The 24,273-nt window shown below is 48.2% G+C and overlaps 1 protein-coding gene and 1 long non-coding RNA gene across 2 annotated transcripts in view; both read right to left on the bottom strand.

The window, feature by feature from the left end:
- LOC111528308 (tumor necrosis factor receptor superfamily member 13B-like) overlaps positions 1 to 16,026 on the bottom strand; it is a 19,143-nt gene extending 3,117 nt beyond the window's left edge. The window contains 4 exon segments of the mRNA XM_031934345.1: positions 11,928 to 12,172; positions 14,774 to 14,888; positions 14,891 to 14,911; positions 15,957 to 16,026. Of these exon segments, the coding sequence (XP_031790205.1) occupies positions 11,928 to 12,172; positions 14,774 to 14,888; positions 14,891 to 14,911; positions 15,957 to 16,026 (451 nt within the window).
- Positions 16,027 to 16,462: 436 nt separating this feature from the next.
- LOC116418403 lies at positions 16,463 to 18,971 on the bottom strand. The gene is made up of 3 exons (XR_004228507.1): positions 18,809 to 18,971; positions 18,438 to 18,519; positions 16,463 to 16,849 (listed from the first exon to the last, which is right to left on the bottom strand). It is a non-coding gene; the product is annotated as an uncharacterized LOC116418403 (long non-coding RNA).
- Between the last annotated feature and the right edge of the window lie 5,302 nt (positions 18,972 to 24,273).

Here is a 24,273-nt window from a genome sequence, read left to right as displayed (position 1 = left end):
AAAAAAAAAAAAAAAAAAAAAAAAAAAAAAAAAAAAAGGCTGGGCGCGGTGGCTCAAGCCTGTAATCCCAGCACTTTGGGATGCCGAGATGAGCGGATCATGAGGTCAGGAGATCGAGACCATCCTGGCTAACACGGTGAAATCCCGTCTCTACTAAAAAAATACAAAAACCTAGCCGGGCGAGGTGACGGGCGCCTGTAGTCCCAGCTACTTGGGAGGCTGAGGCAGGAGAATGGCGTAAACCCGGGAGGCGGAGCTTGCAGTGAGCTGAGATCCGGCCACTGCACTCCAGCCTGGGCGACAGAGCGAGACTCCGTCTCAAAAAAAAAGAAAAAAAAATTGAGACAGAATTTGTATAGCATCAAATTTGCCATTTTAAAGTGTACAACACATCACAAGGTTGTGCAGCCATGGCCACTAATCTGAGACCATTTTTGTCCCAAACAGAAACCCTGTCTCATCAGCAGTCACTCTCCATCCCATCTCCTCAGCCCCTGGCAACCGCTCATCTCCTTTCTGTCTCGATGGATTTGCCTATTCTGGACATTTCATATTAATGAAATGGTCTTTTGTGCCTGGCTCCTTGCACTTGGCTTCATGTTTTCAGGGTTCACCACGTCCTGCCGTGCTGTGTATTAGACCTTCGTTCCTCTTTAGGCGGAACGGACAGACCACATCTGTTACGCATTCATCGGGGAAAGGGCATTTGGGTTGCTTCCACTTCCTGGCTATTGTGAATGACGCTGCTGTGAACATTCACATCCACATGTTTGTGTGTATGGATGTTTTCCGTTTTCTCGGGTGTATACCTAGGAGAAGAATGGCTGGGTCACATGATAACTCTGTTTCATTTTTGGAGGACCTGCTGGACTGTGCTGCACAGCATCCGTCGTTCACACTCCATTTTACAGATGACAAAACTGAGTCTTTAAGATATTGTTCCCAGTCTCAGAGTTGCACCTGGGGGCCGGTCTGACCAACTCTGAGGCGGGTGTTCCAAGCCACACAGCGGCCCCAAGGCTGGTGCTGCCCCTCTTCCTCACACACGCTCTTAGATTCAGGAATCTCATAGTGACAGAGCTGCCAGGACTCTTAGGGGTCATCAGTGTCACTCTGACATTTACGCGGGGGGAGATGGGAACTTGGGGTGGGTTAGTGTCACTCCACCAGCTGGTGGCTTCCTTCATGTCTGGTGCGAGAGCTCAGAGAGGCCTAAAGGAGGAAAGCAAATCCCCCAGGACCAGCAAACTTGGTGCCACACATCCAAGGCTTACTTGCTCCTACTCACCTCTGGAATCAAACACAAACTATGCCCTGGAAGCATGAGCGGGGGAGACGCTGCCAGCCCTCAGAGCACAGACAGAACACCGGGCTACAAGATGTTACTAAGTGAAAATGAACTGGATTGATTTAGGAAGACTAAACATGTGCACACATTTCAAATGTTTCAATGTGAGATTCTGAAACCCAGACCACCCTAGAGTAGCGAGTGAGAGCACGGTCATGCAACATCACGCCCTTGTGGACTATCTGGGACTCATTCCAGGAGAGTGCCGTGGGAGTGAGACTGTGCCTCTCTGGGCCTCCGCCTCAAGAAGGCCTGACACCCTTGGTTTTTGCTCCCTTAGGAGCTTTGAGCACCACTCAGGTCGTCCAGGTGGAGAGGCCCCATGAAGAGGGACAGGTCCTGAGATCACCTGGACGAGAAGTGAGGCCTGACCATAGCAGCATCAGAGCCAAGCCTCCAATGGCTCCATCCCCAGGACCATCTGCTCGACAGACCCCAAGCAAGAGCAGCAGAAGATGCACCCAGCTGAGCCCCGCCGCCCCACAGAGCCATGCAAGGCCACATGATGGTCATTTTTAGGGCACTGAGTTTGAATGACCAGAACAGAGACTCACTGCTCTTGAGGACATGAAGAAGGTGCCCCAGCTTCTCATTCCTCTCTGCCCAGGCCAATGATCCAAGGCTTTCTGTGGAAAATGAAACATAGCTTCTGCCTGGCCCCTAGGATACACATGTGATTCAAAATCCCTAGCCTAAGAAAATCAATGCAAATTAGAACTAAGAAAAATATCACTTTCTACCTGTCACCCCAGGAGCACAGGCACCTTGCATACTGGTGGTGGGGTGGACTCTCGAGGGCCATTTGGAACCACCCCGCACCATTTACAACATGCCTCCCTGGCTCCCCTTGCTGCGTCAGCTTCGCTTCTAGGGCTGTGTCTCCCCCAGCACACAAATCGTATTCCTCCAACATTGTTCAGGTTGCAAAAGACTGGATCCAGCCTAGCCTTCCATCTACAGGGGATGAAGGGTTAAATGCAGCATGGCACACCCCCGAGAGGGAATACCACACAGTCACTCCAGCCAATGAGGCAGGGCCATGTGTCCTAAGAGGGAACACCCCCAAGAGATGTGGGGTGAGAATAGCCAGGCAGGCACTGCGATGCCACCCCAGTGGAAGGCAGACAAGGAGCTGTAAATAAGCCTCACTTGAGATTATGTGAGAAAGGACAGGCGGGAATCCACGACATGAAGAGGCCCTGCCCTGCGGCTCATTTTCTACTGTTCCCCAGGCCCAAAGGGGCCTAGTTGCAAGTTTTTGCCAAAAAATAAAAGTTTAAAAAAATTGCTCATTCTCTAGACTTGTCTGAAAATCAAGTCCAGGGGGAAGCATCCCAGAGGCGCAGCTTGCAGGTCTTACCACCAGGAGGCAGCACACACAGTTTCCGAGGCCTGGGGACCAGGCGGGCTGGCACAAAGTTTATTTCTACGCTTTTTCTTTTGTTTTTCAAACTGTTTTCAAAGCCATTTCTCACCCAAAAATACTTTCTCTAGCCTGCTGCGGCTCCCAGCGCAGGCTCGGGTCAGCCCGCTAGGCAGCACTGGGACTTGTCATTTAGGGGTGGGCCTGGTGGGGGACAGGGAGCGAGCAGGAGGGCAGGGGGCTATAGTTCTGGATGTTTGATTCAGCCGCCTTCACCTTCAGTGTCTGCATCTGCAGAGTGGGGCCCGATACCCCTCTCTCTCCACAGAGGGGCTTGGCTTTAGCAAAGGTCCCTGCAAACATGCAGGAGGCAAGGGACCTGGGTAGAAAGTTGTAGCCCATGGCCATGCACTCACACCTTGGGGGCCCAGCCAGCAAGGGGAGCCTGGTGGCAAGGTGGGCAGGGGTGGGCAGGGGCTGCTGGCCCTCTTGCCCGGCCAAGGTTTCTGCCACTGTCCCCGGGGGTCCTGGGCTGCAGGTCCCCATGATGGTCCCCATTTCCTGGTCCCTGTGCTCTGTAAGCCTCTCTCCTTCCCTCCCTGTGGTCTTGGCGCCCTGAACGTTCCAGGTGTGTCCCTGACACATGGTGGGCTGCCAATGCTTAAGAGGGGCTTTTCTATGTGAGGTACAGCCTCCCTGTGAGGTCATCACAACCTCCAAATGTGCACACCTTCAGGCCTTCCCTGCAGAGGACCCTACGTTCTCCGGGTGTCTGTGTATGTGCATGCACGTGTGTGTGTGTACACGTGCGTGTGCGTGCATATCCGCATGTGTGTGCATGCATGCGCAGGTGTATAAGTTCAGGAAAAGGCAGGAGGGCAGGCTGGGTATAAGTCTCCTGTTTGGTGTGTGGCCTTTGACTGAAGTGGTTTCCAGAGTGTCACCTCCTTCTCCCCTTTGGGCCTGGGGTCCCTGAGTCTTTCTGGGGCCACCTCTCTTTAAGGCAAACCTCCATCCTGCTGGTGGTAGGGACACACAGACTTCAGCCCCTGTTCCCAGCACCCAGATCATGCCCATCAAAACAAAGCCTCCCTGGCCCCCACATCTGACTTCAGCTTCTTGTGCAGTATCTCCTTAGGGGTGTTCCTTTCACCACTACCTTTCCCCAGCTTCTTGTGCAGCATCTCCTTAAGGGTGTTCCTTCGCCCTGTGACACTGGCCCACCCTGTCCCCTGTGGTTCTGTCCCTGCCTTTGCAGGTCCCTGGACCTTGGCTTCAACCCTGGGAAGCAAAACCGGAGCATCCTGCTGCCCCCTTGTGAGGGCACACGGTACAGTCAGGACAAAAGCAAAAGCACCCTTCCAACCCAAGATACACAAATGCAATGCAAACCAGGAGGCCTGCAGCCAGGGCCACCTCATCTAGTTCTAGCACCTAAAATAAGTGACATCTTGAGCAGTTCCTGGAGTAAAAGCAGTGTGACTCCAACCCCCGACTCCCACCCCAGCAGAGCTGAGCTAAGGTCTCAGTGGAGCATTGACTTGAAGCTGCCATCCAGGCAGACTCCTGGGGCCCCTGCTCCTACCGGCCATGGCGCTGCCTCTGCTTTCAAGGCTACCATGATTCCACGTCACGTTGGGGCTCCCTGGCACGTCCTTCCTCCACGTGAGCATGGGGCTCTCACTAACCCCATGTCTAGCCTGACCATAGTGTGCACTGGCTTCCAACTCCCTGGCATCAATTCGACCACTTCTGATTTCTTCCAGATGGGGCTGGGCCCCCCAGACACCAAGGAGGCCCTCAAGGGAGGTTCTGTGCTTCTCCTGTCCACCCACACCCCACACCTGCCACATTTGTATCTGATTAGGTTCTCATGAGCCAGAGTGAAGGGACGGACAAATGATGCATCTAAGCAGGAAAAAAGCAGGGCAGAGGAATGGTCCAGCTTGTCAGCCTTTGTCAGCCTCCCAGGCAGTGAAACAGGGCTCCAAGCCACAGCCCCACCATGCCCCTGGCTGGAGCCACCAAGGGCAACCTCAACTTGGGGGCACCTGAAAATGGCACTTTATGGCATCCCCTGACCTCCCTGTGGCAGAACTCGGGACATACGTAGGCATCTTATGATGTCCCTTCTATGTGCGGTTAAGTACGACCTTCTAGAACTTTCTTTGTGGACACAGCCCTGCTGGAGTTGCTCTGACCTCCCCACCTGCTCTTTCTCCATGTCTCTGTGGGACCCTCTTCCTCTTCTGACCCCTCAAATGCAGATTACCCCACCCAGGACCCTCTTTTCTGTCCCTTTTTCTCCTTACACCTTCCAGTCCCTACACAACCTTTTCCATTTTTGTGACTTCAACTGCCACCTTCTAGGCCAACACAATCTAAACTCTCCAGGTAAAAGGCTTCCCAGAACTCTGAACCCACATGACTGACCCCAAGGCTGACATCACCCTCACATGGGGTGGGGGTGGGGGGGAGGCGGTTCCTAGCTCAGAGCTCCTGGTCTGTAAGGAGTCCCTGCCCTGGTAGGCGACCCTGTCCCTCACCCTATGTAGTGAGCTGAATGGTGCCCCCCCCCCCCGCCCAATGATATGCCCCCTGCAAGTGTGACCTTATTTGGATAAAAAATTCTTTGCAGACATATGAATACGAGGATCTGGAAATGAGAACATCCTGGATTAGGGTGGGCCCCAGATCCAGTGACAAGTGTCCTATACGAGAAGAGAAGGCAGAAGACACAGGCACGGGAGAGAAGCCATGTGAAGACAGAGGCAGAGATAGGAGTGAAGGGGCCACCAGCCCAGGAGGCCTGGGGCAGCCACCAGAAGGCGGAGGAGGCAGGGAAGGATCTGCCCCTGGGCTTTCAGTGGGAGTGGGGCGCTGCTGACCGTGGAATCTGCCTGGAGTGGGGCCCTGCTGACTGTGGAATCTGCCTGGAGTGGGGCCCTGCTGACGTGGAATCTGACTGGAGTGAGCCCTGCTGACGTGGAATCTGACTTCTGGCCTCCAGTCCCAAGAGAATCGGTCAGTGTTATTTTAAGCACCTGGCATGTGAACACTGTCACAGCCCCAGAAAGCGAATACAGCCTGTCCCAGGGCGGCACCCATCCAACCAGGGTAGTGGACCCTTGAGTCCCGGGCGTGGTTCTGTACTTCCAAACCCCAAGTCACTGAGGCTCCACAAGAGCCCTGCGAGATGAAAACCATTATGATCACTACAGGGCCTCTCCCTCCAGTTCTAATCTCATGCCAATGCAGTTCCTCCATCCCCCTTCCAGGTCCTTGTCATCTCTGGTTCCCATTATTGCCAGAAACAGCCTTTCACATGGCCCCTGCTGCCATCACCACCATCCAGGAGCAACAGGGTGCTCTCCCAACAGCCCTGCTCTGACCTCTCTTCCAGTGGCCGCCCCTGCCCCCAGCAGGACATCGGCCTCCCAGCCTGGCACGTGCAGCTGTCACCTGGTCCCTCCTGGTGCCATCTCCAGCCGCCCCTGAATGCTTACTCTTCCTAACTCAGTCCTCTGCAGCCCTCACATGGAGGGACAAGGTTGTGCCCTTGGTGCTCCTCCTCCCCCTCTGCTGGGCAAATGAGTAGTCCCACTCGCTGGGGCAGGCTCCGTCCCCTCAGGGAGACACAGACGCTCCCTGCACCTGCCCGCAAGCCTGGACAGGGAGCTCCTCGGGTCAGCCTGGAGTCGTCGCAACAGAACCCCAGGCCAGTCAACTCTCCTGATCAACATTTCAAGCCATTTTCAGTCCAGCTTGGGAGCCTGCCCTTGCTCTCCCCACGAAGCCCCACATGTGAGCAGCAGGTGGATTTTATTAAAAGTTCATAATATGTGTGAATCCCTTGTAAATATTTGGAAATTACTGAAAATACATATTGATTCTACCCATCCATGAACATGGGATGTGTCTCCCTTTGTTGGTGTCATCTGTGATTTCTTTCAGTGGGGTTTGTAGTTTTCCTTGTAGAGGTCTTTCACAGCCCTCTTGCCGTGTGTGTGGAAGGTCTTTCTGTGCCCTCTTGGTGAGGGTGTGGAAGTGCATCCACCTTCAAAGCAGATCTGGGGTGGGGTCCCTCCTGCTTCTGGATGTAGAGTGACCCCCACACTCCCACAGGCTGGGAGTCCCAGAGGAAGGGATTTAGCTCAGCCTCCAGCACAGAGCCACTCACAGCCTTCCCTGCCCCTAGCAGCACCTGTGAATGCTTGTTGCCTCTGCCTGGAACCCCCTGTCCCCACCATGTAGTTTCAACATGGTTGCTTTTCTTTCTTTCTTTCTTTTTTTTTTTTTTTTTTGAGACAGAGTTTTGTTCGTCAGCCAGGCTGGAATACAGTGGCTTGATCTCGGCTCACTGCAACCTCTGCTCCCTCCTGGGTTCAAGTGATTCTCTTGCCTCAGCCTCCTGAGTAGCTGGGATTACAAGTACCTACCACCACGCCTGGCTAATTTTTGTATTTTTAGTAGAGATGGGGTTTCACTATGTTGGCTAGGCTGGTCTCGAACTCCTGACCTCAGGTGATCCACCTGGCTCGACCTCCCAAAGTGCTGGGATTACAGTTGTGAGCCACCACGCCCGGCCCATGGTTGCTTTTTGAATGAGCAGTTCCAGCGCACAGAGCTCATGATCCCCTCAAAATGCATTCTCCCAAATCATCCTCACAGCAACTCCATGAGGTGAACAACCTCAAGACTCACAGAACCGACAGGCAGTAGTTTGCTCCAGGCCGCACACCTAGTAAGGGACATAACTCAGGGTCCGGCTCCACACTCCACACCCCTGCCACAGCCTGCCCTGTCCTCCTTGGGGAAGCCTTCCCCTTCCCATCTCACCTGCAGCTGGGTTCCGTGGCCTCGGTGCACTGAGAGGAATGTGTCACCTGCATGGCTTGTCCACTGTCTGGCCTTCCACAAAATGGTGAACTCCACCGGTCTGGGACAGGACCTGCCTTGCTCTCTTCCCTCCCCATGCACAACAAGCCCACCACAGTTCCAGGTCTCACTAACGAGTGGCAGTTCTCAGTGGGATGTGAGAGAAACCTGGAGTCGGGGTGAGGTGGGGCCTGGCAGGGCTGGAGAGAAAGGACAGGGAGCCCGCAAAGCAGGAAGAGAACAGGTCAGCCCTTCCACCGTGTGCAGCTACACAACTTGGTTACATGGTGTTCTCTGCTCCCTGTCCTCAAATAGGTCTACCTCTGGGTCCCTCCCCTGGCCATGTGGCTCTGTACTTCCTATTTGCAATCCACAGCAAGCTCCCCTCCTGCGCCACCAGCCCATGCAGGCATCAGAGATCAGAACAGAACAGACCTTAGCCCTGGGCCCCTGGAGAAACACGGGGCAGGGCAGTGCACAGCAACAGTCACACAAAAGCTGCGCCATGGCACAAGTGTGGCAGCTGATGCGGGGTGTGGTGTGGTAATGCTGACCCCACTGGCACCAACACATCCTCACACAGCCCCCTCGCTCACAGCCTGGGGCTCCATTACCCGGAGCCAAGATGAAGATCTGAGGTTCTGCCCAGTGCCCTCGGGAAAGGGGGCCTAGCTGATGGTCACGCACAGGAAGTGGCTAACCTTGTCCCAGGGGTGACAGCTCACATCCAAGGAACAATAGCTCTGTGGACGCCACTGGGTCATTTTGCGGTTGCAGAGGGGACAGACTTTGGAATCCATAGACTGTGCTCAAATCTCAACTCAGCTGTGCATTCTCTGTGTGACTGTCAGAGAGTCACTCCAAATTTGAGACTCAAGTCTCTTGATCTGTGAGGTAGGTAGGGATGATCCAAAGTGGAATCCATTGCATTGGAGGTGGGCAGCTGGCCAGACACCAGGGCGGCAGGCATGGCCACTTGCATCTGTGGCTGGGCTCTTCAGACCCTCTGTATCCACACTCCCTCCATGTGAATCTGTGCTGCCCCTCAGGAGAGGCTGTGCTAGAGTAAAATCCAGGTAGTGAACATAACACCTGATTGGTAGTTTTTCAGCCCTTGGCCCCTCCCTGCCTCCACCCCAGTAGGCCCCAGTGTCTGTTGTTCCTGTCTTTATGTCCATCTGTACACAATGCTTACGGTTCCGTTTGTAAGTGAGAACATGCAGTATTTGGTTTTCTGTTCCTGCGTTAATTCACTTGGGATAATGGCCTCCAGCTGCTTCCATGTTGCTGCAAGAAACATAATTTTTTTTCTTTTCATGGCTATGTAGTATTCCATGGTGTATATGTACCACATTTTCTTTATCCAATCCACTATTGATGGGTCCCTCGGTTGATTCCATATCTTTGCTATTGTGAATAGTGCTGTGACGAACACATGTGTTATGTGTCATTTTGGTAGAAGGTTTTATTTTCCTTTGGGTCATACATACCCAGTAATGGGATTGCTGTGCTAAACGGTAACTGTTTTAAGTTCTTTGAGGAATCTCCAAACTGCTTGCTACAGTGGTTGAACTAATTTACATTCCACCAACAGTGTATAAAGTGCTCCCTTTTCTCTGTAGCCTCACCAGCATCTGTTGTTTTTTGACTAACAGCCATTCTTAATGGTGTGAGATGGTCCCTCATTGTGCTTTTGATTTGCATTTCTCTGATAAGTGATGCTGAAATTTTTTCATGTCTATTGGCTGCTTCTGTGTCTTTTGACAAGTTGTCTGTTCATGTCTTTTGCCCACTTCTTAATGGGGTTGCTGCTTTTTGAATTGTTTGACTTCCTTATAGATTACGGATATTAGACCTTTGTTAGATGCACAGTTTGCAAATATTTTCTTCCATCTTGTAGGTTGTCTGTTTACACTATTGATTGTGTGTGTGTGGGGGGACGGGGGTGGGTATAGAAGCTCTTTAGTTTAATTAGGTCTCACCTGACAATTTTTGTTTTTGTTGCAGTTGCCTTTCATAAATTCTTTCCCAGGGCAGATGTCCAGAATGGTATTTTCCAGGATTTCTCAAGGATTTGTATAGTTTAGGGTCTTACACTTCAACCTTTTAATCTATCTTGCACCTATGTTCCTCAGGGATATTGGCCTGTAGTTTTCTTTTTCCGTTGTGTCTTTGCCAGGTTTTAGCATCAGGGTGAAGCTGGCTTCACAGAATGAGTTAAAAAGAAGTCCCTCCTTGCTATTTTGGAATTAGTTTCAGTAGAACTGGTACCAGCTCTTCTTTGTGCATCTGGTAGAATCTGGTTGTGAATCCATCAGATTCCATTTAGAGGCAAAAGAGGCTTCCTAAGAACGAGAAGGGAAAAGTTTTACTAAAAAAGTTTATGTGGTTCATTAGGCATTGCCAGAGGGAAAAAAATCATAAAAAGAAAAGGCCAGTGCGGTGACTCACATTTGTAATCCTAGCACTTTGGGAGGCAGAGGCAGAGGATCACTTGAGGTCAGGAGTTCCAAATCAGCCTGGACAACAAGGCAAAACCCCGTCTCTACCAAAAATACAAAAATTAGCCAGATGTGGTGGCGCATGCCTGTAGTCCCAGTTACTCAGGAGGCTGAGGCAGAATAATTACTTGAGCCCGGGAGGCAGTCGTTGCAGTGAGCTGAGATCACACCACTGCACTCCAGCCTGGTTGACAGAGTGAGACTCTGTCTTGAAAAAAATACATAAATAAATAATGGCCGGGCACAGTGGCTCACGCCTGTAATCCAGCACTTTGGGAGGCTGAGACGGGTGGATCACAAGGTCAGAAGATCGAGACCATCCTGGCTAACATGGTGAAACCCCGTCTCTAATAAAAATACAAAAAATTAGCCGGGTGTGGTGGCGGGCGCCTGTAGTCCCAGCTACTCGGGAGGCTGAGGCAGGAGAATGGCACGAACCCGGGAGGCGGAGGTTGCAGGGAGCTGAGACTTTGCCACTGTGCTCCAGCCTGGGTGACAGAGCAAGACTCCATCTCAAAATAAATAAATACATAAAATGAAATAAAATAAAAAAGAATTAATAACAAAGAAAACAAAGGCCTTATGGCTGGAGATGGCCACTTTGAACATGGTAAGAAAGTTCCCGTTGAGTTGGGCATCTGTTAAATGCCAGGCCTCGGAAATGATCTAATTAATCCTCCCAGCAAACACCTCTTGGTGCACCTGCCCTGCTCTGTGGCATTAGAAAGGACGGGAGGGGGATGCCTTGTGGATCTATAAACACTAGAGATGGCATTTGCCCTGCTCTCGGCCCGTCCTGGAGAGACAGCAGGCCTGCCCTTCTCCGGGGGCTGACTACTTCCTTTCCTTTGCAGTGACTTTCCTGTGATAACATCATTTCCATGAGGCCAGGCCCCAGGGCCAAGGTCCCAAGGGCGGGGCCTGTGTGCCTGATGATGGGGGTTGCCCAGCACCCTGCTGTCCCTGCTTAGCCTGGCATCTCCTGCTCTTGTCTGCTGTCCTGCCAGTTAGCTGCTGCTATGTAACAAGCCATCCCCAAATGCAGGGACGTATGCTGCCTCCCGAGTCAAAGGTTTGGCTGGGCTCAGCTGTGCCGGGCTGGCTCTGCTCCATGTGCCTCTCATCCTCCTCCTGGGACCAGTGGACTGGCCAGGAGTGTCCGTCTCATGATGATGCTGGAGTGCAGCAGACTGGAGCACGCAGGCCTCTGGCCACCTAGGCTGGGAAATTGCTTTTCATCACTGCCGCTGCATTTCATTCAAGTCACAGTGCCAGTCACTGCCGCTGCATTTCATTCAAGTCACAGTGCCAGTGGATTCCAGGGAGGGGAACCAGACGCCACCTCTTGGTGGAAGGAGCACGCGGGTAGGTTTGTTACACGGGTATATCAGCATCAAGCAATATACCCGTGTAACCTACACGTGTACCTCCAGACCTAAAATAAAAGTTGAAATTATAAATAAAATAATAATAGAAATAAATGGAGCCTGCGGCACTGGTGGAGGGCAGGTGGTGGCTCTGCTCAGGTGCTCACACAGGTGGGTCTGCTGCTTGCTTGTGCCTGTGCTTTGAAAACTGGCGCAGGCTCGGCAGCCTCCAGTACCAGCCTCTTCCTCACAGGGCAGATCCTTTCTCCTGCTTTCTTCTTGTCCACAGACTTCTGGAAATGTTGGCTACATTTTTTTTTTAATCCTAGGATGATCTCCCTGGCTTCTGGCCATTTGCCTGGACTCTGGGCTTCGTGCATTGTGGACTCTCCTGTTCTAGGCCTGGCATCAGGCCTCCCACTCTTTCTGAACCTGTGTGACACCATGCAGGTTTGCCTCACGTGGCTTACCAGGACTTGCTTCTGAGCCTCTGTGCTGCGATCCTTGGTACCTTCCCGAGTTGTCTGAATTGTTTTCAACTTCCCCACTCCGCTGTCTCCTGAGCTCTGGTGGGAGGTTCACTGGGCTCCTGAGCTTGTTCTCACAGAAGTATGCACATTGCTTAGGGTGCTGTCTGCAGATGGAGGCACAGCTGATGCAGTCCCTCAGGAGATGGTCATAGAACCTGCCTTGCTCCTTGCAGCAGCTGAGTGACAATGGGAGACAGAAGTGCGTGATACTACCAGGTAACACAGACTGGCGGGAACTCTGGGTTTGGTCATATCAAAGTAGAAAAGAAATTATGGTGAAATTGCCAAAAAGCAATCCCTTAAGCCAAGTACTTTTACAATATACACATTGAAGACTATGCATTGTCCTCTAAGTACTATTTTAGCTGCATTGCATTTTGATGTATTTTTCCTATATCTAGTACAAAATGTACTTATTTTTCATTATTATTTCTTCTTTGACCTATGGGTTATTTACAAGTGCATTTCTTAGTTTCCAAACATATGAAGATTTTTCAGTTATCATTTAAAATTGAGATCTAGATTACATTGTTACATAAGACCTTTACTTGCATTTTTCAAGCCTCATCAAGGAGAAATATATTTCAAATCAGCATAAGGACTGAAGGGGAAAAGCCGGAATCCTCTTTGGCAAGTTGGGGGAGGGGGCTGGAAGGAAGGTGGAAAGGTTCACATGAATAGTGTTTCTTCTCTCTTAATACTAAATGAGAACTACAGCAACTTACGCAAGTATCAGTGCCAAGGCGCAGAAGCCAAGGAAACTAAAGCCCAATCACACTTGCCTTAAGAGAGCACAGCGGATCCAACTTTGAACCGAAATCTATTTAGGACAATCAATTACCTTATCCAACGCCTCAGAATATTTCTACATGGAAGTTTTTATGTAAAACAGGCAAGTTTCCTTTGTCTTTAGAATAAGGTATTTATGTGAAAATATGGCTCACAGAGATATTTTAAGGACACATTTCAGAGGCAGTACAAGATAGTGGATAAGAACCCAAATTTCAGAGCCTTCCTAGGCTGTACCACTTGTAGGCAGTGTGGTCACAGCCTCTCCGTGCCTCGGTTTCCTCATTTCCAATATAGGGAAAATAATAGTACTGACTTCTTCTTTTTTTTTTTTGAGACGGAGTCTCGCCCTGTTGCCCAGGCAGGAATGCAATGGTGCCATCTGGGCTCACTGCAAGCTCCGCCTCCTGGGTTCATGCCATTCTCCTGCCTCAGCCTCCCAGCGGCTGGGATTACAGGCGCTCACCACTACGCCCGGCTAATTTTTTGTATTTTTAGTAGAGACGGGGTTTCACCATGTTAGCCAGGATGGTCTCGATCTCCTGACCTCGTGATCTGCCCGCCTCGGCCTCCCAAAGTGCTGGAATTACAGGCATGAGCCACCGCGCCCGGCCAACAGTACTGACTTCTTAGGGTTGTTGGCAGAGCTGAAGTGCCCAGCACAATGCCTGGCACATACTAAATAAATGCTCACTTAATGCAAGACTTGAGAAGAATATTCATTTGAGCCTCTTCACAAAGTAAATACACACCTGTCCTTGTGTCTTTGGCAGAGTAAGGGAAGGACCTAAAAGATGACGGAGTTGGAACCTCGAGGAAAACACAGATGGCCCACATGGGGCCCTCCCCTGCTCTGGCCCTGCCGTATCCTCAGGGCTCCAGTGAACTGCACAGGAACTGATATCTCCACTCCTGGCACAGAGTCAGCCCAGCAGTGCTGTCTTTGGGGCTTTCTGTGACCTGCTCCCCTCCTCAGTGGTCCCAGCATGGCTGCTGCTGGTGGTGCCTGAGTGCCCCAGACCACTGACCCTCCCTGCCTGACCTCACACCCCACCCCACCCCCACCCCCCATCTCCACTTTTAAGCTGTGTGATCCTGGGTAAGTCACTCAGCCTCTCTGAGTTCCCCTCAACAAGTATTCATGAAGGACTGAACTATGTGTCAGGCACTGTGCTAGGCTCAAGTCAGACATGGTTCCTGCCCCCAGGGAGCTCCCAGTCCAGTGGTTGAGTCAGACGTGAAGCACATACACACGAAAGAAAACAGCAAACTGTGGCAAGTTCTACCAAGGAAAAGAACAGATTATGAAAAAGAACAGCAAGCAATGGATAGTTTTCAAGACAATCAGGGAAAATTGGATATGGCCTGAATATTAGATGATGTTAATAAATTATTGCTGGCAGTAGCAGGATATTTGGGTTGTTTTACAGATCTTTATGGTCCAATATCTGCAGGTAAAATGATACGCGGTCTTGGGCTTTGCTTTAAAATACACAAGCCAAAACAACTGGTTGGGAATGTATGAGGCAAATTTAAATGATTTGTGAATCATTTAATGGGTGCAGAGGGCGTCACTGTGTTGTCCTCTCTATGTATATGTGTGGTAAGTTCTGTAATTAAAAGTTTCAAAGGAAAGTAACACTAGCAGTACAAAGGAGGGCCCAGTACTACTGTGTGGTCAGAGGAGACCCCGGATGGTTGGGCTGAGACCTGAAAGTTGGGTACGAGGGAGCTGAGGGAAGATGATAGAGGGAATGCATGCCAGGCAGCAGGAAGAGCACGTGCAAAGGACCTGAGGCAGGAAAGAACATGGCATATTTGACACTGAAAGGAGGCAGTGTGGCCAGAGCAGGAAGGTGGAGGGGTAAGAGGTGCCACACCGTACATCTCCTCCTGCCACCCTTTCCTCAGCCACCTGACTGTGGGGCCAGAGGGTGCTCTGGGGGCAGGCATGGGGGGTGATCACACTGTCCCCTGGGCTCAGGCCCCAGAACTCACTGCAGGAGGCTGCACAGGTGCGCTGGCTCTGATGGTTGCAGATGGCTTTGCAGGACATGCAGTTGCCCAGTAGGGGATCCCAGTGCTGCTCTTCAGGGCAGGATCCCATAGCCAGCCTGTTCACAGGCCCTGTGGAGCTGAGAGACCAGGAGCGTGAGGGCAGCTGGCAGGTGGTCGCAGCCCAGCCTCTTGCTGTCCACATTCCCATAGACATAAGCGCTGTCTCAGGAGCAGAGAGGGCAGAGAAAGCTGGCTTCCAACTCCCACTGTGCTGGCTGGAGGCCTAGGGCAGCCACTTCCCCTCTCCAGCCTCAGTTTGCCCATCTGCACATGGTTGTTTTCAGGCCCCCTGCTCTCTCACATCAGCAGGGCCCTGCTCCTTGCCCTCAACGTGCCATGCGTCTCCCTGCCACAGGGTCTTTGCACATGCTGTTCCCTCGTATGATGTGCCCTTCTCCCCAGCCCCTGCCCCTTAGTTGCTTATTCCTCCTCAGCCTGAGACCTCTGTCTAAACCCGATCTCCCAGGGAAGCCGTTCTGACTCCCCCTAGAGTAGGACGCAGTCCTTCTTGCACACACTCGCACTGCCCTTTACTTGCTGCTGTGGTCACTTTCCTCTTCTATGCGTGTGGTTATTTGATGCTGGCTCCTGTATTAACTGTGAGCACCATCTGGCAAGGACTGTGCCTAATTTTTTTTGTTCATTGCTGAGTCCTCAGAACCTAGATAGTGCTTAGGACATAGTAGGCGCTCATAACATGAATGGTGTTTTAAAAGCAGACCAAGTCAGTGCCTAGCACACAGCAAGAACCAAGAAATGTCAATTTCCTTCTTTACTGAAGTATGAAACCACCACAATGATGTGTGTAAAGTGCACAAAAAGCAGAAGAATACAGCTTGGTGACATTTGATGTATGTATGCACCTGTGTCATTACAGCCCACATTGAGATGAAGAACATTTCCTGCACCCGTGAAGACTCCCTGGGCTCCCCTCCCACCCAATGCCCACTCCTAGAGGTGGCTCCTATTGTGTTGTTACCCCCATAGGTTAATATTGCCCCTTCTGGAACTTCCATGTCTGGTTTTGTCCCTCCGCGTGGTGCCTGAGACTCATCCACGTGGGCGCTCTCCGCCTCTCTGGTTTTGTGTTACTGTGAGTCTCCCACTGTGTGCAAGCATCACCTTCTTTATCCTTTTCTGATTTCATGACATTTGCTTCCCCCAACAACTTCGTAAAAATGTTTAAAAGCATTTTGCAAGACATGTGTTTGTCCTTTAATGAAAGCAAGCCTAGGGAAGACCAGAGGTGGCTGGGCACCATGGCTCACGCCTGTAATCTTAGCACTTTGGGAGGTTGAGGTGGGAGAATTCCTTGAGGCCAGGAGTTCCAGACCAGCCTGGGCAACATAGTGAGATCCTGTCTCTACAGAAAGATTTTAGAAATTGGCCAGGTGCTATAGTCCCAGCTATTCAGGAGGCTGAGGCAGGAGGATCGCTTGAGCCTCTTTAATGGTCAAAAATTTGTACAAGGATCTTCCCTGTATTGTTTTTGTAATAAGTTAAATCCAAAACAACCTAAATGTCTATCAGTAGAATATTGGCTAAATAAATCACCATGTATTACATAATCTTCTTTAAACAATGAATCGTTTCTCCGAATATTGAAATCTGAAAATGTCTTGGATGTATTTTTTCATTCATTCAACAAATATTGAGCTTCTACTGTGATGTGACCATGTGCCAGCCACTGTTACAGACAAGAGCTATAACAGCAAGTACAATAAACAGAAATCTCTGCCCTCACAGAGCTTACTTTCCAACGATAAAGTGAAATGGATGTCAGAAGAAATGCACAGTGTAATCAAATTTACAAAACACACACACTCTCTCTCCACACTTACTAATATGTGTAAAGAAAAACATCTGGAGGAATACACAGTAAACCACAAGCAGTGGTTATTTCTGAGGCTCATCTATGTGACTGCAGAGACAGCAGCTGCTGGTGAGGTCCTCACGGGTCAGTATCCCACTCTGGGAGATTCTAACAGTCTTATGGACAGAAATATTCAGTCCAGCTCCACTTGCCAAGAAAAGAGATGGAAACATTTGTATGTTGATCCTGTTCAAAATAGCAAATAATACTTCTTGATTTGTTGTTACGTTTTTGGTGACTTAAGAAGCATCCCATGATGTTTAGTGTAACATTTACTCTATTATTCTTTTCTCCCATGGACTAAAGCTGAATTGGAGAAACGAGAGGGCAGGAGGAGTTAGCTGAGTGAAGGTCAGTCTTAGATGCAGGATAACGGAGTAAAGTGAAAATGTTTAAATAATGATGTGCCTAGGGGAGAAAGGAACAGGAAAGTTCTTGCACAAACTTACTGTGAATTCATTTCCCATCTTCAAAGACTCACTCACTGGGCTTTCGGCTTTCATGTCTTTCTTTCTTTTTGAGATGGAGTCTCACTCTTGTTGCCCAGGCTGGAGTGCAATGGCACAATCTCAGCTCATTGCAACCTCTACCTCTGGGGTTCCAGCCATTCTCCTGTCTCAGCCTCCTGAGTAGCTGGGATTATAGGTGTGTACCACCATGCCCACCTAATTTTTTTTTGTATTTTTAGCAGAGACAGGGTTTTACGGTTTTACCATGTTGATCAGTCTGGTCTTGACCTCCTGACCTCAGATGATCCACCCGCCTCGGCCTCCCAAAGTGCTGGGATTTATAGGCATGAGCCACCGCACCCAGCCCTTCCATGTCTTTCAATATGCATAGTCTAATCATCTAATTTAGCTGCAAATTATTTTAGCAGAGACAACCAGGTACATCCTAAGATTAACTTTTACAACAGTCTTCCAATACAATGGCGTGCTTGCTGCAGTCCAGGGAAGAAAGATATTGTTACTGCAGAGAGATGCACATTGTTTCTTCTATTTGCTATGTTTATGTGTACAGTATATGTATGAAGTATAGCTATGCATCTTTCTCATATAAGAAGATAAGCATGACTAAAGGGGAATTGTAAGACCATCAGACAATTCCAGGAAAAGCTGGGAACACACCTAGATCAGGAGTGACAGATTAGCACAGGTGCTCACGTACAAGACCAGGTAGAAAAACGTCTAGCAGGTTGCAAGATGGGGATGGCCAGGGGTGCCTACAAGAGGGCCAGGTGCACAGATGTGATGCCTCATTTCCTACGAGATGAAGTCTCCAGCTGACCCTTGTAATTCTCATGAGATGACAAAAAGGCAAATAGTAGTGACCTGAATTTAACGGCTATGAGAGACAGAAAAGAAAGGTAGCAAGGCAGGAACTAGAGGGAAGGAAGAGGTAGAGCGGAAGAGGCTGCCTTTGTGTTATTCATGCATCATGCTCTCCATCAGTGTCTCCCTGGAGCCTCAGCCAGGCTCCTGCAGGCAGTGGCTACATGTGGTAGGACCTAGAAAGTGCCCTTGTGATTTTAACAGCCAACATGGAGCCAGGGTGGAGTAGAGATCAAATGTCGGGCCAAAGTTTGAATTTGGAGGTTTATAGGAAAAAAGTGATCGAATACCTGGGCGTCCCAAGTCAAATGACTTGATAAGTGACTTCATGGTGGTTGTGGACTCTGAGGGTGTTGGAGATGTTCAGTTAACACAGACACCAGGCCACTGGCCAGAAACATTTACCTTGGAGGACTCTGGCTCTTCATCCACAGGTCTGCATGGCAAAGAGCAAATCAGATTGAAAAGGTGGAGGACATCCCTATGGAAAAAAAAAAGACGCAGAAGAAAACAGAGCTGATCTGACATGGAGAAGATAAAGCTGAAAGGAAAATTCAAAATTCAACATCCTGTTTTCTCTATCAGCTTTGGCTCTTTAGGAAATAATGTAGATATTGCTCTCGATTTTAAAAAAGTTGTTTTCTTCCAAAATGGTCAGAAATAATATTTTTATCTGTAGAGTGACTTGATATTAGCTGTAAATAAAATGCACAGCTATGCTGTAAATTGTGAAAAATGCAAATGTTATTGATCATAAATATCTCACTTACTGTCAATGGTGGTTGCAGGGCTTATCAGCAAGTGCTCCAACTCCCATGTAGCACACAGAGGTCGGAAAGATGAAATCTCACAGCTCTGCTGGCAGCTGGGATTTTGGGTGTGATTTAAGTTCCACCAATCAGAAAGATTTGGGCAAAACTTGGAGTGGGACCTGAGTCAGGGAGAAAGAGGCAGGGCACAGGGCATTCACTATGTGGACAGAGGCTTAGCAGAGACAAGATCCTTCTGGTGCTGGTAATTGCGGTGGCAGGTTTCCAAGTCCTGTCCTGGTGGAGGGAGCAGGTTCCCTGGTGGTCCAGTCGTGTGTGGAGACTTTGGGAGCTGCTCCTGGAAGCTCAGCCTTCCCAACAATTCTGCAAACCATTTAACACCTTTCTGCCCAAGGCAATGAGAGTGTGATCCATTATACAAGACAGAATCCTGACTGAAGACACTCTGCCTTCTACGCATAAGAATGGTAAACAGTACTCTAAAATCACACTGCAATTCTGCACGAGGTGAAGCTCCTACTCTCACCCAAATGCCCTGGTGTGATCTTTGTGAAGTTTCTAAGTTTAAGCACAGACTCATAGAAAGTCTTTTATGATAGATTATCGGCCCAATCCTCAATCCTCTCATGCATGGCTTCCTCATCTAGGGGATTTTGGCATGTCATGTGATCTCCCTGTGAGTGAGCCAAGACAAGGACTCCCAATCTTCTCATTGCTAAATCACTGCTCTCTTCATTGTATCATATTGCCACAGCTGTTTTGCAAGATGACTAATGTATGAGAATAGTTCAAACAGAATGTTTCTGGAAGCGTATTTTAATAAGGTCAGTGGAAGTTTAAAATATTATTTACTGATGGTTTTGAAGTTAATCTAGCTACTCATAAGCTTCTGTGATTAAATTTATGTGTACTTAATTCTCTAAGCTTTCTTCTGTTGCTTTGTAAACATGAATAGAATTCATTTAACAGAAACAGAATTTAAAACACTTACACCACACTGCCTTAACACTGTTGACTTCACAGCCCCTTCTGAGTGAAAAAAAAAAAAAAAAAAATCAGTAAACTGAAAACTCCATTGGAAAAAATTACCAGGAACTTTGGAAACTGTAGGCGGCTGGGTTTTAAATAATGTTTTAAAAGGTTTACGGAGAGGAACTGGTTTTCATATTTTCCCCTTTATGTCACATAATAAAATTCATATACTTAAATGACAAGGTAAGACAGAGAAAAGTCAGACCGGGGTTCATACTTTACAGAATAAAATCAGGTGGTGAAGGCAGAAAGATGATGAAATCAGGTTAGGAGCAGAAATACGTCTCCTCTGTCTGTGCCAGCCACTCTCAGGAAGGTAATTGACAAACAAAATGGGCTACCTCCTTACCCGTCCATTTAAATGACTCAGTACCCAAGACCTCCAAGGAGGATTATTTTAAACAATTCTTTTTCATTTCCTTCTTTGATAATTTAATAAGAACAAAACAGAGAAGCCTACATTCTGCTGAGGCATTCCCTTCAGTTATCTACGTTTCTCTGGAATTCAAAATATCAAATGATAAATAGACTAATTTAGACTCTTCATAAGAAAAAAGCAAGGACACAAGAAATCCATTTCCAGTACCCCTGCCTTCCTGCATCCAAAGATGACATTTCAAACACAGTCTCCTTGGCGAGAACAGTAAGAGTCAGTATGAGAAAACCCTGTCTTATTTAAGCAGATTAGAGAAATGCCCACTATATACCCACACTATATACAGCGATGTGTGTGTGTGCGTGTGTGTGTGTGTGTGTGTGTGAGGGATTCACAAAACAAAGCCTGAATTGAATAACCAAAGAAAATGCTTATTAATAAAGTTACTGGGTTCATTAGTATGTACTTTAATTATAAATAAGCTTGAAATTCCTTGCAGAAGCCTAGCTGTAGAATTGTTTAGAATCTACTAATAACAGCCCTAGCAATAAATGAAGTATTACATTTCCTCTGTTCCAATGAAGAAAACTCTGTAGTCTATAAAGAATATTAATAGAGAAACAAATCTTTAAAACAAATTTCAAAATAATTAAAAAAATATTTTGCAAAATCTTTAAGGATATAGCCAGATATATCTTAGCAAATTCATTAAATGAAGGAAAAACTGCAAGGTACCACTACTGGCTAAACATTTGTTCAAGGCTAGCTACTGCCCGTAAGGCTGAGGTTAAGTTCTAAACTCAACCTGTAAAGCAACCATCACACATGTGGTCAAATTAGCCTTGAAAATCCCTCCAGTCACTCAGAAATATGTGCTTTTGTAAACATGGCTGTTTATAAACACACCATCTCTCAGTAAGTCTCACACATTCACTTTCCCTCCAGCATTTCAGAGTTGGCTGCTGCTTCTTTTTTTTTTTTTTTTTTGAGATGGAGTCTCGCTCTGTTGCCCAGGCTGGAGCGCAGTGGTGCAAACTCGTCTCACTGCAAGCTCTGCCTCCAGGGTTCACACCATTCTCTTGCCTCAGCTTCCCGAGTAGTTGAGACTACAGGCACCTGCCACCACGTCCAGCGCATTTTTTGTATTTTTAGTAGAGACAGGGTTTCACCGTGTTAGCCAGGATGGTCTCGATCTCTTCACCTTGTGATCCACCCGCCTTGGCCTCCCAAAGTGCTGGGATTACAGGCATGAGCCACCGTGCCCAGCCTGGCTCCTTCTTTAGTTATTTCACAGATGAAATAGCTCCTTTGTGTTTAGGGGCCACATTTAAAACAACAAAAATGAAGCATGTGTTCTACCCACCCCCATCATATAAAGTTATAATAGCAATAGATAATTGCACTGAAACAAATAAACATGTGTCTATGACTCACCGTATATGCCAGGCATGGTACCACATGTCTAAAGTTATCTAATTTAATTTTCCACAAAACTCCCATATATTAGCCTTTATTTTAGATGAAAATTTGACAACAGTCATGTGGTTCAGAAACGGTGAATCTGGGATGCAAATCCAGCTTTATTTGGCCATGCTTTCTCAAATTTTCTGTAGTGCACGAGTGTTCTGTGAGAAGTATTCATGGTTCTAAAAGCAATACTGACAGTATTTCTTCTTAAAATTTAAGCATATTGAAGAGAAAACACTCCCCATATTCCAGTGTTATTTTTATATAGTAACCTGCTCTTATGAGGTGGCAACCCATACCTGAGAATGACAGTTGGAGGCCAGATCGCCCAATGCTGTGTCACACACAGCAGGTGATGTGCACCCCATAGGCACCCCATAGGCAGGCAGTGTCTCCAGGGAACACAGCAAGGTGCACGGCCCTCCTCACTGAACGCCAGTCTGCCTTCTGTGTCTTCTCATTTAAGCACAAACATATATATGTCTGTATATGTCTGTAATTATTTTCCTTTAAAACTTTTATTTAGCATCTCTAATTTGTTGCTTTCCTTGTTATGTTAGAAAATAAAGTCTTCAAATGTCGGTGATTGTCTGCAGCATTTATTGTAAGTATAGGCTGGTGCTGCAAAAGTAATGGCAAAAATTAATTCTGCACCAACCTATCCTTCCTCAAGACACCACTTCATGTTGTTGTTTATTCTGACCCAGGCACAGGTGAGCTCCTGGTCTGTGATGATTTTTAAAGTATTCAAAGGTTAACTCTGTTTGGGAAGCGCTGCATGGCAACACTGCTACCTTCACAACAGGCAGATTAACATTTGTGAAGGGGAGGGTCGTGTCAACCACATGCTCATGTCTGCCGGGCTCTTTCCGGAACACCTGGATGAAGCTCAGCCCAGGCCTTTTGGCTTTTGGTTGATCTCCCAAGACTCCTCTGTGCCCGTCTAGTTTTTGGACTATTCACCCAGCCACCTGAAGTGTTTTGTTTTGTTTTGTTTTTTACTTTTATGTCCTGCCTCTGTGCCTTTGCTCATTCCATGCCCTTGCCTGGAATGTAATTTTCTCTAAATACTTCTTGTTTTGCACAAATCTTAAGAGAAATCTGTCACTCTATCATGAGACAGAAATGATGAAGTATTCTGTCTCTCAGGTGTCAAAAAATTATCTTCTGAATTTCACTTTCAAATTTCTATATAAGCATATGTAACAATAAAATCAAACAGGATAAGCCAGCAGTTCGACCACCAGCATCTTAATCCACAAATTCCAACAAAAATCATCAAAGACACAGTAAAAATCTTGTAGTCGGGTATCATCTACAGGCTTAGACTTTGAAGAATTTCTACTGAGACAGTGAGAGAACATGGAAAGAAAATACAGGACTTTCCCCTAATTCCCTTCCAGAGAAAATGGAGGTGTGGGAATCCCTCCACTAACATCCCCCACCCTAGAGGCCCAGCGCTGGGGAGGAGCACGGGAAGATCCAGGGCTTTCTGGCAAAGGATGGGGAACAAGAAGATTCGACATCAGAGGAGGCCAAGGGCCCCAGGCACAACGGACAGCAGTGACAAGGGGGAGGGCAGGAAGAGCCACAGTGTGCATCTAAAAGGGAGGAGGGGCACGCAAACATAGACTCAGTGAGAGCCGGTTCTGCGTTCGAGGCTCACCAAGCAGAGAAGACACTGGGCACGGGCGAATTTCCTCACTAAGCACTCGCCCTTCTCTACTCTGCCTGAGCTTCTGTTCCTCCCAATATGTAATATAAATGCACCTTCAAGAGCCTTCCATCGCATTTAAGTCATGAGAAGATCTGAAGCATTGTCAGGCAAAAGCAGTGGGTCTCAGCAGGATCCAGACACTGACCCTGGGCAAACGTCGGGCCCTGCCACACCTGGATCTGCTTTAGCAAGAGAAGGTGACAGACAAAATCATGCCCTGCTCGATGCAAATAGCTCATAATACAAAGGGAACGGGAAACTGCACTCAAGAGAGGACCGGCATTTCTAAATTCATGACTGGAAACAAGAGCTTGACACTGACAGCATCTACCTTAAAATTCAATAAAAGAAGAAAGCAGGGCCCAGTAGCTCATGCTGTAATCCCAGCACTTTGGGAGGCTGAGGCAGGCGGATCACCTAAGATCAGGAGTTCAAGACCAGCCTGGCCAACATGGTGAAACCCTATCTCTACAAAAAATTAGCCAGGCGTGGTGGTGCACTCCTGTAGTCCCAGCTATTTGGGAGGCTGAGGCAGGAGAATTGCTTGAACCCGGGGGGCAGAGGCTGCAGTGAGCCAAGGTCACACCGCTGCACTTCAGCCTGGGCGACAGAGTGACAGTCTGTCTCAAAAAAAGGAAATAAATAGATACATAAATAGATAAAATAAGAAAACATAAATGGAGGATGACAATTTAAAATAAATTAAAAATAATATAAGCGATCTAATAACCTGTGGAACATATTTTAAAGCAGAACTCAAAAGAAAAATAAATAAGGGCATATCTAGGGCAGGTCTCCGAATGTAGATGAAATAAACTACATCAAAGTAGGATTTCAATTCAGTGGGCAAAGAATGGTTCTGGTAATAAATAG

The sequence above is a fragment of the Piliocolobus tephrosceles genome, chromosome 16, assembly GCF_002776525.5.
Source record: "Piliocolobus tephrosceles isolate RC106 chromosome 16, ASM277652v3, whole genome shotgun sequence".
Taxonomy (NCBI): domain Eukaryota; kingdom Metazoa; phylum Chordata; class Mammalia; order Primates; family Cercopithecidae; genus Piliocolobus; species Piliocolobus tephrosceles.
The sequence above is the reverse complement of the archived record's forward strand: the minus strand, read 5'-3'. Positions and strand labels throughout refer to the sequence as shown.